This window comes from Schistocerca piceifrons, chromosome 8 (genome assembly GCF_021461385.2).
Source record: "Schistocerca piceifrons isolate TAMUIC-IGC-003096 chromosome 8, iqSchPice1.1, whole genome shotgun sequence".
NCBI classification, from domain to species: domain Eukaryota; kingdom Metazoa; phylum Arthropoda; class Insecta; order Orthoptera; family Acrididae; genus Schistocerca; species Schistocerca piceifrons.
This window is the reverse complement of record NC_060145.1, coordinates 57,427,284-57,440,786: the sequence shown is the minus strand read 5'-3', so window position 1 is coordinate 57,440,786 and position 13,503 is coordinate 57,427,284. Positions and strand designations below refer to the sequence as shown.

At 42.3% G+C, this 13,503-nt stretch overlaps 1 protein-coding gene across 1 annotated transcript in view; it reads left to right on the top strand.

The window, feature by feature from the left end:
• LOC124712072 (alpha-crystallin B chain-like) overlaps positions 1-13,144 on the top strand; it is a 54,802-nt gene extending 41,658 nt beyond the window's left edge. Inside the window, exon 3 of the mRNA XM_047242367.1 lies at positions 12,968-13,144. Within this exon, the coding sequence (XP_047098323.1) occupies positions 12,968-13,144 (177 nt within the window). The remainder of the gene's footprint in view (positions 1-12,967) is intronic.
• Positions 13,145-13,503: the final 359 nt, after the last annotated feature.

Here is a 13,503-nt window from a genome sequence, read left to right as displayed (position 1 = left end):
TGTGTGTGTGTGTGTGTGTGTGTGTGTGTGTGTGGTGGGTATAGCCCAGTGTGTGTGTGATTGTGTGTGTGTGTGTGTGTGTGTGTGTGGTGGGTATAGTCCAGTATGTGTGTGATTGTGTGTGTGTGTGTGTGTGTGTGTGTGTGTGTGTGTGTGGTGGGTATAATCCAGTATGTGTGTGATTGTGTGTGTGTGTGTATGTGGTCGCTCTAGGCAGCTGTGCTCCGACCAGGGCACGGCCATTAGAGTGGGGTGGTGCTGCTAACTTTTCCTTTTGTGTTGGCAAAGGGCTGATTTTTAGACCGTCGCCTCAAGGAGATCGCGAGACTCCTCTGCCAGGGGGATGGCTGTAAGCTGCAAAGCAGGGCACAGCTATAGCAGCTGGCCATTGGAAAACCATGTGTCCCCCGATAGGTTGGAGGAGGGAGGGAGGGATGGGAAGGAATCAGGGGAGAAAAGAGTGTCTCCAATTTCGGCAATTTCCGATCGTATATCGAGGAGAACGCATGTTCAACTGCTGCCGCCCGTGCAGTCTCATTATGACTCGTTCATTACGAGTGCTGGTTTTTTCGCGAGAATTTCATTGTGTAATTAGAACAGTGATGCATTTTGCATCAGTTGAGGTAGCGTATATTGGCTTTGATTACCTGAGTTGCAAGATGTTTGGCGAGCAGGCATCTGTAGCAAACTGTGATGTCAAATAGCGGTAGATACAATCCTCAGCTGTATGCTTACAGGTAGAACACTTACTAAACTCCTCTCTGTCCAACACCAGCATCTCATCAGTTGAATATATTTCCTGCCAGAAAAAAAAGCCTATACTTCTGTTACGCACCAAAAGGAAGGAAGTACACTAACCTAACCTTCTTCTCCTGCATCTGTACAGTTTCAGTGTTTCATGGAGGGGCGGGGGGCCGGGGGGGGGGGGGGGAGGGAGGGTGTGGACTGGCCTTAGGGTTTCAATTCAGAAGGACCAGGTTCGAGTCCCAGAAAGGGCACTGCCATTTTTAATTTCGCGCTAATTCGCGGTTGTGAAGACGGGGTGGAATGTCAGCACAGTCCTCGGACAAAAAAATTCCCACCAAAATTTGAAATTCCCGCCAAAATTCGAAATATCCGCCAACATTCCAAATTCCCGCCAAAAATTTGAAATTCCCCCAATAGCGTTGGTGGCGAAGGGGGAGGGGTGAAGAAGTCCGGAATCCACTGGCCGTCAGAGGAAAACACGTGGCGTCATCTGAGGGTGGGGGTATTTTATTCATCAATTTAATGAATTTGCAATTCTATTTTATATCAAAATTGCGCGTTCTACTATCATCATATAACAGATTCCCAATTTTCTTCTCCAATCTTCTGACATTGTTTTTACCAGCAACTTGGATGCACAAGCTGTTCTCGCACTTGCTCTCTTCGAAATTGGTTCAAATGGCTTTGAGCACTATGGGACTTAACATCTATGGTCATCAGTCGCCTAGAACTTAGAACTACTTAAACCTAACAAACCTAAGGACATCACACAACACCCAGTCATCACGAGGCAGAGAAAATCCCTGACCCCGCCGGGAATCGAAACCGGGAACCCGCGGGAAGCGAGAACCGCACGACCACGAGCTGCGGACACTCTTCGAAATTGTGTGGATGATTTTTTGCCTATAGTCTGATGGTACACTGACAGTCTCATACATTCTGCACACCAAAGTGAATAGTCATTTTGTTACCTCTTTCACCAATGATTTTGGAAATTTTGGTGTCATGTTATTTTTGCCTTCAGCTTATTTTTATATCTTAAGTCTTCCAGAGCACTTTTAAATTATGATTCTAAACTGGATCCCCTGTCTCTACCCTATCGACCCCATCTTCTGGCCGGCCGGGGTGGCCGAGCGGTTCTAGGTGCTACAGTCTGGAACCGCGCGACCGCTACGGCCGCAGGTTCGAATACTGCCTCGGGCATGGATGTGTGTGACGTCCTTAGGTTAGTTAGGTTTACGTAGTTCTAAGTTCTAGGGGGCTGATGACCTCAGAAGTTAAGTCCCATAGTGCTCAGAGCCATTTGAACCATTTTGAACCCATCTTCTGCTTCTATCACGCCATCAGACAAGGCCTTCAATGTACTCTTTCCACCTATTTGCTTCCAGGCAAATGCCGGGATGGTTCCTTTGAAAGGGCACGGCCGACTTCCTTCTCCGTCCTTCCCTAACCCGATGAGACCGATGACCTCGCTGTTTGGTCTCTTCCCCCAAACCAATCAACCAACCACCTATTTGCTCTCTCCTCTACGTTTAACAGTGGAATTCCCATTCCACACTTGATATTACCGCCCTTGCTTTTAAATTCAGTGAAAGTTGTTTTGACTTTTCTACTTGCTCAGTCAGTTTTCTTTACAATCATTTCCTTCTCGGTTTCTTCACATTTTTCGTGCTGCCAGTGATTTGTATTGCTGTGTTCCTTTGTTTTGGCACTTCCTTCTTTCTTTCATTAGTTGAAATGTTTCTTCTGTTACCCAAGGTTTCTTTGCAGTTGGATTCCTTGTGGATGTGACTATTCAGCATCTGTGATTGCCCTTTTTAGAGACGTCCACTCCTCTTCAACTGAACTGCCTGCTGTAGTGTCCCTTACTGCAGTACCCACATCCTCAACAGACTTCAGTATCGTACTTCCTTCAACACTGATTCTTCGTCTGATTTTGGAATCTCTGTCTGACTGTGATGTAATCCAGCTGGAATATTCCCGTGTCTCCAGGTCTTTCTCATGTATACCTTCCCCTCTTGTGGTTCTTGAACCGAGTATTCGCTATTACCATCTGAAATTTATTGCAGAACGCAATTTGTTTCTGTTCTCTCTCATTCCTATTTCCAAGCCCATATACTCCTGTAACTCTATAACCACATTCCAATCCCCCATACTGACTAGATTTTCATCTCCCTTGACATATCAAGTTACCCGTTCAGTATCCCATATACTTTCCTCTATCTCTTCATCTTCAGTTTGCGACGCTGAACTATCGTGGTCGGCGTGGGTTTGCCTTGGAATCTGATGAGAACAACCCTACCACTGAACTCTTCATAGTAGCTCACTCTCTGCCATACTTTCCTATTCATAACGAATCCTACTCCTGTTATATCATTTCCTGATGCAGTCGATATTACCCCATATTCGTCAGACCAGAAATGCACATCTTCTTCCTGTTGCAGTTCACTCATCCCCAGTATATCTAGATTGATCCTTTGCATGTCTACTTTTATATTTTCTAGCTTTCGTACTAAGTTCAAACTTCTGACATTAAAAGCTGCGGGATGGTACTGGGTGTCATTAGGCACACAACACGATCACCTCTGCTTTGTATAGCTGGTAATATGGACAGCATTCCCTACAGTTCTGACGTGTTAAGGCCGGTGGCTGTGCCCTGTCTTTGAAGTTCAATGATGTCAGCTTCTAAAAATATAATGGAAGACTATCTCTTTATCCTGCTGTCCTGATATAACATGATGCAGACGATGTTCGACTTCTGCCCTGTCCAAAACATTTACGTCTCATGAAGCCACCTGGTCACGATTTCCCGATGGAGTAGTCACAAACAGCAGTGTCGATTTACTATCCTAAGACTTGTCGTATCTTGGATTTCACTGGAAGAATACCATTTAAATATAAAGGTTGTGTCGAAAAGTACATAAAAACTTTGGAATGGTGTAAAAATTTATTGAGAATCGTTATATGTCATGTTGTTGCAAACATCCTCAAGTCATAAACAAAAGCGTCAAGTAAAACTACCATTTGTGATGTGGCAAATATCCCAGCAGTAATCAATTTCTCCCCGCACCGTCGCACCATATCGGGAGTAGCTTGTGCAACGATAGCGTAGATTCGATTTATCAGGTGGTCTAAATTGTTTGATAGGGGAGGAACATACACACGGTCTGTATTGAAACCCCAGAGAAAGAAAGTCTGGGGAGTGAGGTGGATATGTGATTGGCCCTTCATGGCCAATCCATTGCTCTGGAAAGCGATTATCGAGGGAACCTCGAACTACTGTGAAGAAATGAGGTGGTACACCGTCTTGTTGGTAGTAAACCATCTCATCTCGGTCATTCTCATCGATATGCAGAATCAGAAAGTTTTCAGGCACGTACACGATATATGTAGCCACGAAGAAGAAAAGGCCACACACTCCAATTTGTTAAGGACACAAAACACATAACTTTGGGGTTATCAAGAACGTGTACCAAGGTGGTATGTGGATTTTCGCTGCTCCATATTCTACTGCATTTGTAAGTAGTCACCATTCCACTGATATGAAATATTGACTCAACGCTGACGATTACTGTGTTCGGGGATGTGTCATCGCCCTCTATCCGAAGCAACATTTCTACACAGAATACCCCACGAGCAGCCTTATCTGCATCACTATTGTGCTGTGCCATTGTGAATCAGTATGGTTTCAAGTGTAAACTTCTACGCAGTACTCATTAAACAGTCTTTTGTGGAATGCCAGTCCCATGAGACACACGTCGCGTTGATTTTTGTGGACTGCAGGCAAGGCTCTCCCTAACTTTCTCGACGTAATCATCAACACATAGGCTACCTGGTGATTTTTTAAGTCGCCGTGAACAATTCATAAAGTTATTGTGCCAAAAGTGAATTGTAGGCCTGCTTGGAGGTACTTTAGCTTAGTCGGTTAGAAATTAGCGCCGAATAGTTGCAGAATTTGTTTTATGAAACCAGATCACACAGCGAATTCGCTCCGCACAAGTGAAAGCCATTTTAACAGTTGTGTGCGCTTGCGCTCCTGATAGCTGAACGGGTTACTGATGCACTACATGTATCAAACTTGAGGTTGTTTGGTACAATATGACACATCTACCGATTCTGTTAGTTATGTCAATAAATTTGTACATCATTTCAAGTTTGTAAAATCCTTTTTTACTCACCCTGCACCGCGGGACCACAGTCTGTATATTCATATTTGCTGCTCGGCTCCAGGTCAGAGGAAGATACAATCACTGCTTTAGTTATTTTTTTGTAAGCGGCTTTAACCAGCAACGAGAAAAGAAATACATCGCTAGTGAGATAATTTTACGGCAGTTAAATATTTTTCGTACCATCAGTGAGCAATGTGGGAAAGGTCTTGATTCTTTTATATATTTGTTAATAAAGTCGATGAACGCCACTTCTGCAAGAGGGAATTGCCGACCACTGCCACGATGTGAATTTTATCATTACCTGATTTAATTTCTGTCTGTAATACGGGTGCTATACATGTATGTAAATGAATCTAGGAAATCATTATAGAAAATAAATTCCATAGGCGTTTTCCTACTCAGCTTTCCCTACAGTTGAGTCTGATAACAGGCCAAGATTACAAAACAGGATTATGTTTTATTTGAAAAAGCAATACTATTAAATAACTGCATTTATATTTTTCTTAAAGATGTAATCAGTAAGAATATTCACATCTCCTTTCATTCATTACACGAGAAATACCGAGACGAACCTAACATTTTTACTTTAATCCTTCGGCGCACATTAACAGTCAGCTAAAAATCTGTATGTGTTTTTTAACTTTTCCTTTCTCAACGATTCACGTCCAGCATAACATTATTCTTTGTGCCGCTGGGTATTCTTTTCACACGTTGTCTTTTATCAACATAAATCATCAACATGATTTAAAGGATAAAGAGAAACGTGCGACACGGGTCGTCGGCATTGACCGGTGACATAGGAAACGTGCGCGAAACGCGACAAACAACATGTCGACTATAACGTGATGTTATTTGCGATTTTTCAAATGGGCTAAGCTACAGTTCAATCTGTAACCATAACCAAGATTTTTTAGCATCACATTCGTTGGCTTCACCGACTCGCAACCAGACTGTTACATTCCAACCTATCCTGTACCTCGGGCTAAGCTACAAATCAGTCTGTCACCGCAACTAGTTTTTTTTTTTTTTTTTGCTTTCAAATTCTTTGGCTTCGCCACCTAACAACAGAACTGTGAATATATGCGCCAAAAGGTGAGGTGTCAGCAGCCACTAACATTACGTCACTGGCAAAAGCCGACTACTCGTATCGAACTTTCCTCTTGACCCGATTTAAATTGCAAGTCACATACTGCCATCTGTAAGCCAACGACTACACTCGGTCCACCAAGCCGTCTCTCGCAGTTACAAAGGACCACAAGAATGTCTTTCAAATAGACTTTGGGTCCTGATGTATTCCTCTCACGAAGAGGAGTATATTTCCGCTGATGATCTTAGCTGTATTCGTACTTCGATAATTTTGGAGACGCGATATTTACTTGCGTCTCATGACAGTATGCTGTACCCCCAAGACCCTAACGTCTATAACTGCAGCCACGAATGTTGGCGTTCGAGTTTAGGCTTGTTCTGCGCATCTGCGACACGCGGTGTCCGACAATCTATGAGCGTAGTCCTCTCAGCCCTACGATGTGGATATCGTAGCCATTGCGAGCATTAAACGTGATCGTAGCGAATTATTTAGTGAACTTTTATTCCATTTGCTGGGAGCTGTCACAGCTGATGTTGATGGTATGCGAAAAATTCTGCACAAGAAAACCAGAGATATAACTTGCAGTATATACGCTTTTCTCAAGCGCAGAGCACGTGTGTGCACTTACTGCAACCGTCGCTTGGAACCGGCAACAATGCAATCCACATCCGTGTCTCGAGCTGTGCGAACCGGCGTCGTTCGTGGATCGGGCTATAGCAGTATGCTGCTTCAAGGTAACAGCACATCGAGGTTTTATCACAAACACGCCACCCTTATAACTAAATGTCTGTTAACGACTTAGCGAAGATATGTCTTCAAGAGATACTGTGATAAACGACACAAAAGAGGAAAAATACACGTCGTTGCGTAGCATACTGAAGAAAAACGTGATTTATGGAGACGAAGAAAGCAGGTTGGCGCTCTGCTGTATGCTGTTTTTTTTTCGGCTTAGCGTTTTCACCATATACTGGGTCTTTCTTATGAATGTAATACTAATATGTTCTGCAATATTCGATGTTCTTGCATTTCCGCCTTGTCAGAAGAGAAGGAAGAAATAAATTTCACTCGCATCAATAAAATTCATATTCTTCCTTGTCATGGCGTCTCCAAACTTGTCCAAGTTACGAGTACAGCAAAGACCAACAGCAGAAATATACTCTTCTGTCTGAAAGGAATTGTATGAAGACTCTACGTCTAGTTGTCTCGCATAGTATCGTTTGGCCAGCATGAATCTCGCAGTTTTCATGGAAGAGAAAAGGGAATACTCACTTGTCAAAAACTAGTCTGGTGTGGAAGGGAAAGCATAGCTTGTTAGTTCAAGGGTCAGAGCCTAATACACTCTGTACACACAACAGTAAAATTCACTAATTTGCTGGTCATGCCGTCTCCAAACTTGTATTTGTAGGTGTTAATACAAGGGTTGAAACTTTAATAGTGGCAACTATTTATTTACAGCTCGTACAAAATAGATACGTTTTTCAAAGCTTTACTGACCTTCAGAGTAGTCACCAGCATTGTATATTGCCATCGACGTGGAAGTCGTAGGATACTCTGCTCAGTGCCAGTTGTGTTGACAGTTCGAGCGGCGCGGTCTGTTGGTCTGTTGCCCGACGGATTTGTAGCAGTTCTGACGCGAAATGCCGTGAAGTGTTTGCTTCAGTTTAGAAATCGATTTAAACTCACGAGGGCTTAAGTCAGGGGAGTGCAGTAGGTGGTATAGCACTTAGCAGCCCCATCAGTCAAACAAATCAGTAACAGCTTGCACTGTACGTGCTTGAGTATTGTCCTGCAAAATGATGATCAGGTTCTGCAGAAAATGTCATCACTTCTGTCTCTAAGCTGGTCGTAGGTTGTGTTTCAAAAATTAACAGTATAGAGACAGAAGTGATGACACTTCCTGCGGGACCTGACCATCATTTTGCAGGACAATGCTCAAAAACGTACAGTGGAAGCTGTTACTGATTTGTTTGACTGATGCGGCTGCTAAGTGCTATACCACCTACTGCAGTCCCCTGACTTAAGCCCTCGTGAGTTCAACTCGATTTCTAAACTGAAGGAAACACTTCACGGCATTCGCTTTAGAACTGCTACAAATTCGTCGGGGAATACACCGCGCCGCTCCCACTGTCAACACAACTGGCACTGCTAAGAGTATCCTACGACTTCCATATGGCTGACAACAGGTTATACACAATGCTGGTGACTACTTTGAAGGTCTGTACAACTTTGAAACACGTATCTATTTTGTACGAGCTGTAAATAAATAGTTGCCATTATTAATGTTCCAACCCTCGTGCACGGTGATTCAACTGACCTTGCCAATGTCATTTACGCAACCCACCATGTTAATAATCTGGCCATGCGCGAGATTTTCATAGTGACTCGCTCGCTTCATGCAAACTATTAGTCTTACAGAAAAAAATTAAGACCTTTTTCATAGGAAATTTAATGTAATTAAATTTTCCACCAGGATTCGGTTTCGCTGGAGGCCACGGTTTTCGAGTTATTCATTAAAGAAACGTACAAAAGTTGTCTTCAAACGCATCTCCACCCACACACTCAACCCTCACCAGTCAGGATTTCCAGTATGTTTCTCGTGGCAGTCCCTCCTACCACTGTACAAAAATTCCCGAATTCACGAACTATTCCACATATTCGAATATTTCGTCTCTGTTGATTGGGCTGTTACGGCGCCAGCATAGTCGACTATTTCGTTAATGTTATTTATTTAAACATACCCTCAGGGGTAATGCAAGGAAAACGGCTACTGTAAACACTGAAACTAATGGCGTTGACAATTTGATCCAAGCTTAACCCTTACAACCACAGTAGTTTCGTAGCCAGAAGGCCTAATGAATACAACGACTTATTTATTTAATGCTGTTAAAATTCACATAACTGTCGGGTAAAATTTACACATACACCAACTTTCCAACCTGTAAAGCCAGTGCGCCGGCGGCATAATAAAGTTAGTCAGTGAAGACCAAAAAAACTCGAATATGGGAAATAATTCGTGCAGTCACAAACATCTGTGCAGCGGTAGGAGGGAGTGTCAAGAACAACATATTAAAAATCCTGACCGATTGGGGCTGAGTGTTGGAGTAGAGGCGCGTTTGAAGGCCACTTTTGTACATTTTTCTCGAATAACTCGAAAACAACGTCCTCTAGCGAAAAGGTTTTCACGCGTAAGCTACATTAAATTTTCTACAAAAGGGTCGTGTTCGTTTTTTCTGTACGACTAACAGTTTGCACGTAGCGAGTGAGAGAACATGATAATCTCGCGCTTGTTTTTTGAACGCCGGATATAACATCGGGGGTTGCATAAAACGACATCGGCAGGGGCAGCTGAATATCCTGTATAATTTGGTTTGCATTTATAGCTGCTTCACTTGAAGCAATTGTATGTCTCGCTATGCACAAAATTAACATTAAATATTGAAACCTTCCCGTCTCCTTTATATCTCTTTTGTTAATAATAACCTTCCCTTTTACAATAACCTATGTAACCTTCCCTTAGGATTTCTATCTCTTACTTAATAATAACAAATGAAATCTCCCCTTTGAAATTTATTCTCCTTCTCTATCTTCGCATACAAATTTAATTGCTGCTTATTAAAAGTGATTTTCTTATTATTTCGACGAAACATAGAATGTGTCGTCGTCGTGGCCCTCAGTCGTTATCTGCCATAACCCAAAACTGTTCCTTACCTTTTTTACTGTTACTGGATCGCCATCTGACTGCTACATCGAACTGTGACATGAATATACTTACTCTGTTTTACTATACTCTATCAGCTGCTGGAGGGCTTTCATAATAAATGGCTGTATTTATCACCAAAGCTGACGTTATTCCTTAAGAGCAAAGCTGACGTTATTCTTTAATAGCAAAGCTGACGTTATTCTTTAATTAATTTGACTTAAGTTACGTAATTCATAATTAAACTTTTTCTTGACAAAAATAAAATTTTGCAAAGTTTTACGTTGATGGTTTTTGGGATGGATTATAATTAGAAACGCAATATTACTGGCAAAAGTTAATTATATTCTGAATGAAATGATTTTACAAACGTTGAAATGGGACTTACTTTTTAAAATAATCTTACAACTAGCAATGCGCAAACATACCTTCAGTAGTCTTGAGTTTCTCAAAAAATTAATTCAATAGTATTAGTTCCTCTTATTATAATAGTTAGCTGATGTCTCTGTACATCCGTTTATAATCTCTTGTAAATCATAGCTGGTGGCTGGCAGGCACACCGCTCCTCTCAACAACTCGCTTCAGGCCTGCTACCGACTCGCCTCACTTCTCGCTTACTACTGACTTCCTACGAACGCTAAAGTGCGGTCTCTGCTGCCAGCAATGCTTTCTGGTGCAGACAATCCCTGCTACCATTACAAAATGTATCAATGCGCGGTCTTTCCCGCTCTTTTCTTAAAATGTATCCATACGCGGTTTCTCCCGCCCTTTCTAAAGTTATATCAACAATACTTTGGTGCAGAGATTCCCTGCTACCACAATTATTTCCAACATGACAAATATTAATTATTCCTACTTAATCCTATTAATAAAATACAAACATCTTTCATAAATTGTGATTTGGCAATGTTGTTGTTGTTGTCTTCAGTCCTGAGACTGGTTTGATGCAGCTCTCCACGCTACTCTATCCTGTGCTAGCTTCTTCATCTCCCAGTACCTACTGCAACCTACATCCTTCTGAATCTGCTTAGTGTATTCATCTCTTGGTCTCCATCTACGAATTTTACCCTCCACGCTGCCCTCCAATGCTAAATTTGTGATCCCTTGATGCCTCAGAACATGTCCTACCAACCGGTCCCTTCTTCTTGTCAAGTTGTGCCACAAACTCCTCTTCTCCCCAATTCTGTTCAATACCTCATTAGTTATGTGATCTACCCATCAAATCTTCAGCATTCCTGTGTAGCACCACATTTCGAAAGCTTCTATTCTCTTCTTGTCCAAACTATGTATCGTCCCTGTTTCACTTCCATACATGGCTACACTCCATACAAATACTTTCAGAAACGACTTCCTGACACTTAAATCTATACTCGATATTAACAAATTTCTCTTCTTCAGAAACGCTTTCCTTGCCATTGCCACTCTACATTTTATATCCACTCTACTTTGACCATCATCATTTATTTTGCTCCCCAAATAGCAAAACTACTTGGCTACTTCAAGTGTCTTATTTCCTAATCTAATTTCCTCAGCATGACCCGACTTAATTCGACTACATTCCATTATCCTTGTTTTGCTTTCGTTGATGTTCGTCTTATATCCTCCTTTCAAGACACTGTCCATTCCGTTCAACTGCTCTTCCAAGTCCTTTGCTGTCTCTGACAGAATTACAATGTCATCGGCGAACCTCAAAGTTTTTATTTCTTCTCTACCTACTCTGAATTTTTCTTTTGTTTCCTTTACTGCTTGCTCAATAGACAGATTGAATAACGTTGAGGAGAGGCTACAACCCTGTCTTACTCCCTTCCCAACCGCTGCTTCCCTTTCATGCCCCTCGACTCTTATAACTGACATCTGGTTTCTGTACAAATCGTAAATAGCCTTTCGCTCCCTGTATTTTACCCCTGCTACCTTTAGAATTTGAAAGAGAGTATTCCAGTCAACATTGTCAAAAGCTTTCTCTAAGTCTACAAATGCTAGAAATATAGGTTTGCTTTTCCTCAATGTATTTTTTAAGATATGTCGTAGGGGTCAGTATTGCCTCACGTGTTCCAGTATTTCTGCGGAATCCAAACTGATCTTCGCCGAGGTCGGCTTCTACCAGTTTTTCCATTCGTCTTTAAAGAATCCGCGTTAGTATTTTGCAGCTGTGACTTATTAAACTGATAGTTTGGTACTTTTCACATCTGTCAACACCTGCTTTCTTTGGGATTGGTATTGTTGTATTCTCCTTGAAGTCTGAGGGTATTTCGCCTGTCTCATACATCTTGCTCACCAGATGGTAGAATTTTGTCAGGACTGGCTCTCCCAAGGCCGTCAGTAGTTCTAATGGAATGTTGTCCACTCCCGGGGCCTTGTTTCGACTCAGGTCTTTCAGTGCTCTGTCAAACTCTTCACGCAGTATCGTATCTCCCCTTTCATCTTCATCTGCATCCTCATCCATTTCCATGATATTGTCCTCAAGTACATCGCCCTTGTATAGACCCTCTATATACTCCTTCCACCTTTCTGCTTTCCCTTCTTTGCTTAGAACTGGGTTTCCATCTGAGCTCTTGATATTCATACAAGTGGCTCTCTTTTCTCCATAGGTCTCTCTAATTTTCCTGTAGGCAGTATCTATCTTACCCCTAGTGAGATAAGCCTCTACATCCTTTCATTTGTCCTCTAGCCATCCCTGGTTAGCCATTTTGCACTTCCTGTCGATCTCATTTTTGAGACGTTTGTATTCCTTTTTGCCTGCTTCATTTAATTCCTTTTTTATATTGTCTCCTTTCATCAATTAAATTCAATATTTCTTCTGTTACCCAATTATTTATACTAGCCCTCGTCTTTTTACCTACTTGATCCTCTGCTGCCTTCACTACTTCATCCATCAGAGCTACCCATTCCTCTTCTACTGTATTTCTCTCCCCCATTCCTGTCAATTGTTGCCTTATGCTCCCCCTGAAACTCTGTACAACCTCTGGTTCTTTCAGTTTATCCAGGTCCCATCTCCTTTAATTCCCACCTTTTTGCGGTTTCTTGAGGTTTAATCTACAGTTCATAACCAATAGATTGTGGTCAGAGTCCACATCTGCCCCTGGAAAGGTCCTACAATTTAAAATCTGGTTCCTAAATCTCTGTCTTACCATTATATAATCTATCTGATACCTTCTAGTATACCTTCTAGTATCTAGTAGATTTGACAGTAGACAATAGAAATATATACGTCTTACAATGTGGAGAAGCGCAGTATAATGGCGCTCAAACACAGAAATTTTGCAGCAGACGGACCGACTCGGGCGAGGGAGTGAGCGTTTGATTCCCATCATAAAAGTTAGTAGGCCTGCCCTCACAAGCAAGAAGAGTGGAGGTAAAAGGGCGACCCCTGCCTCATCGCGGACTAACGTAGCGTCAGACAACGACGCCGGAGACGACGACGACGACGACGGCGACTCGGACTAGGGGATGCCATTCTGACTTGAGTTCAGATCTGATTATGTACTTTCAGTGTAATAACTGTAACTTCTAGTTTCACTAGACATAGATTCAGTAAATACAGTGTGACAAAAGGAGTACCGTAGCACCGATTTTGTTGGCTGCTCCTGAAATACATGTGTATGAGTAACAGCAGGTGTGACTTTGTAAAGAATGATTTAGATCAGGGCTTCCCAACATTTTCAGCTAGCGGACCCCTTCTACAGTCGAAAATCCTTGGCGGACCCCTAGTCATTCAAGAGCACAGTAACTTTAAATTTCAGAGCGAAACCCATGGGAACTGAAAGCTTCTTCATCCAAGTGCCATGCTCCCAATGACCCCCCCC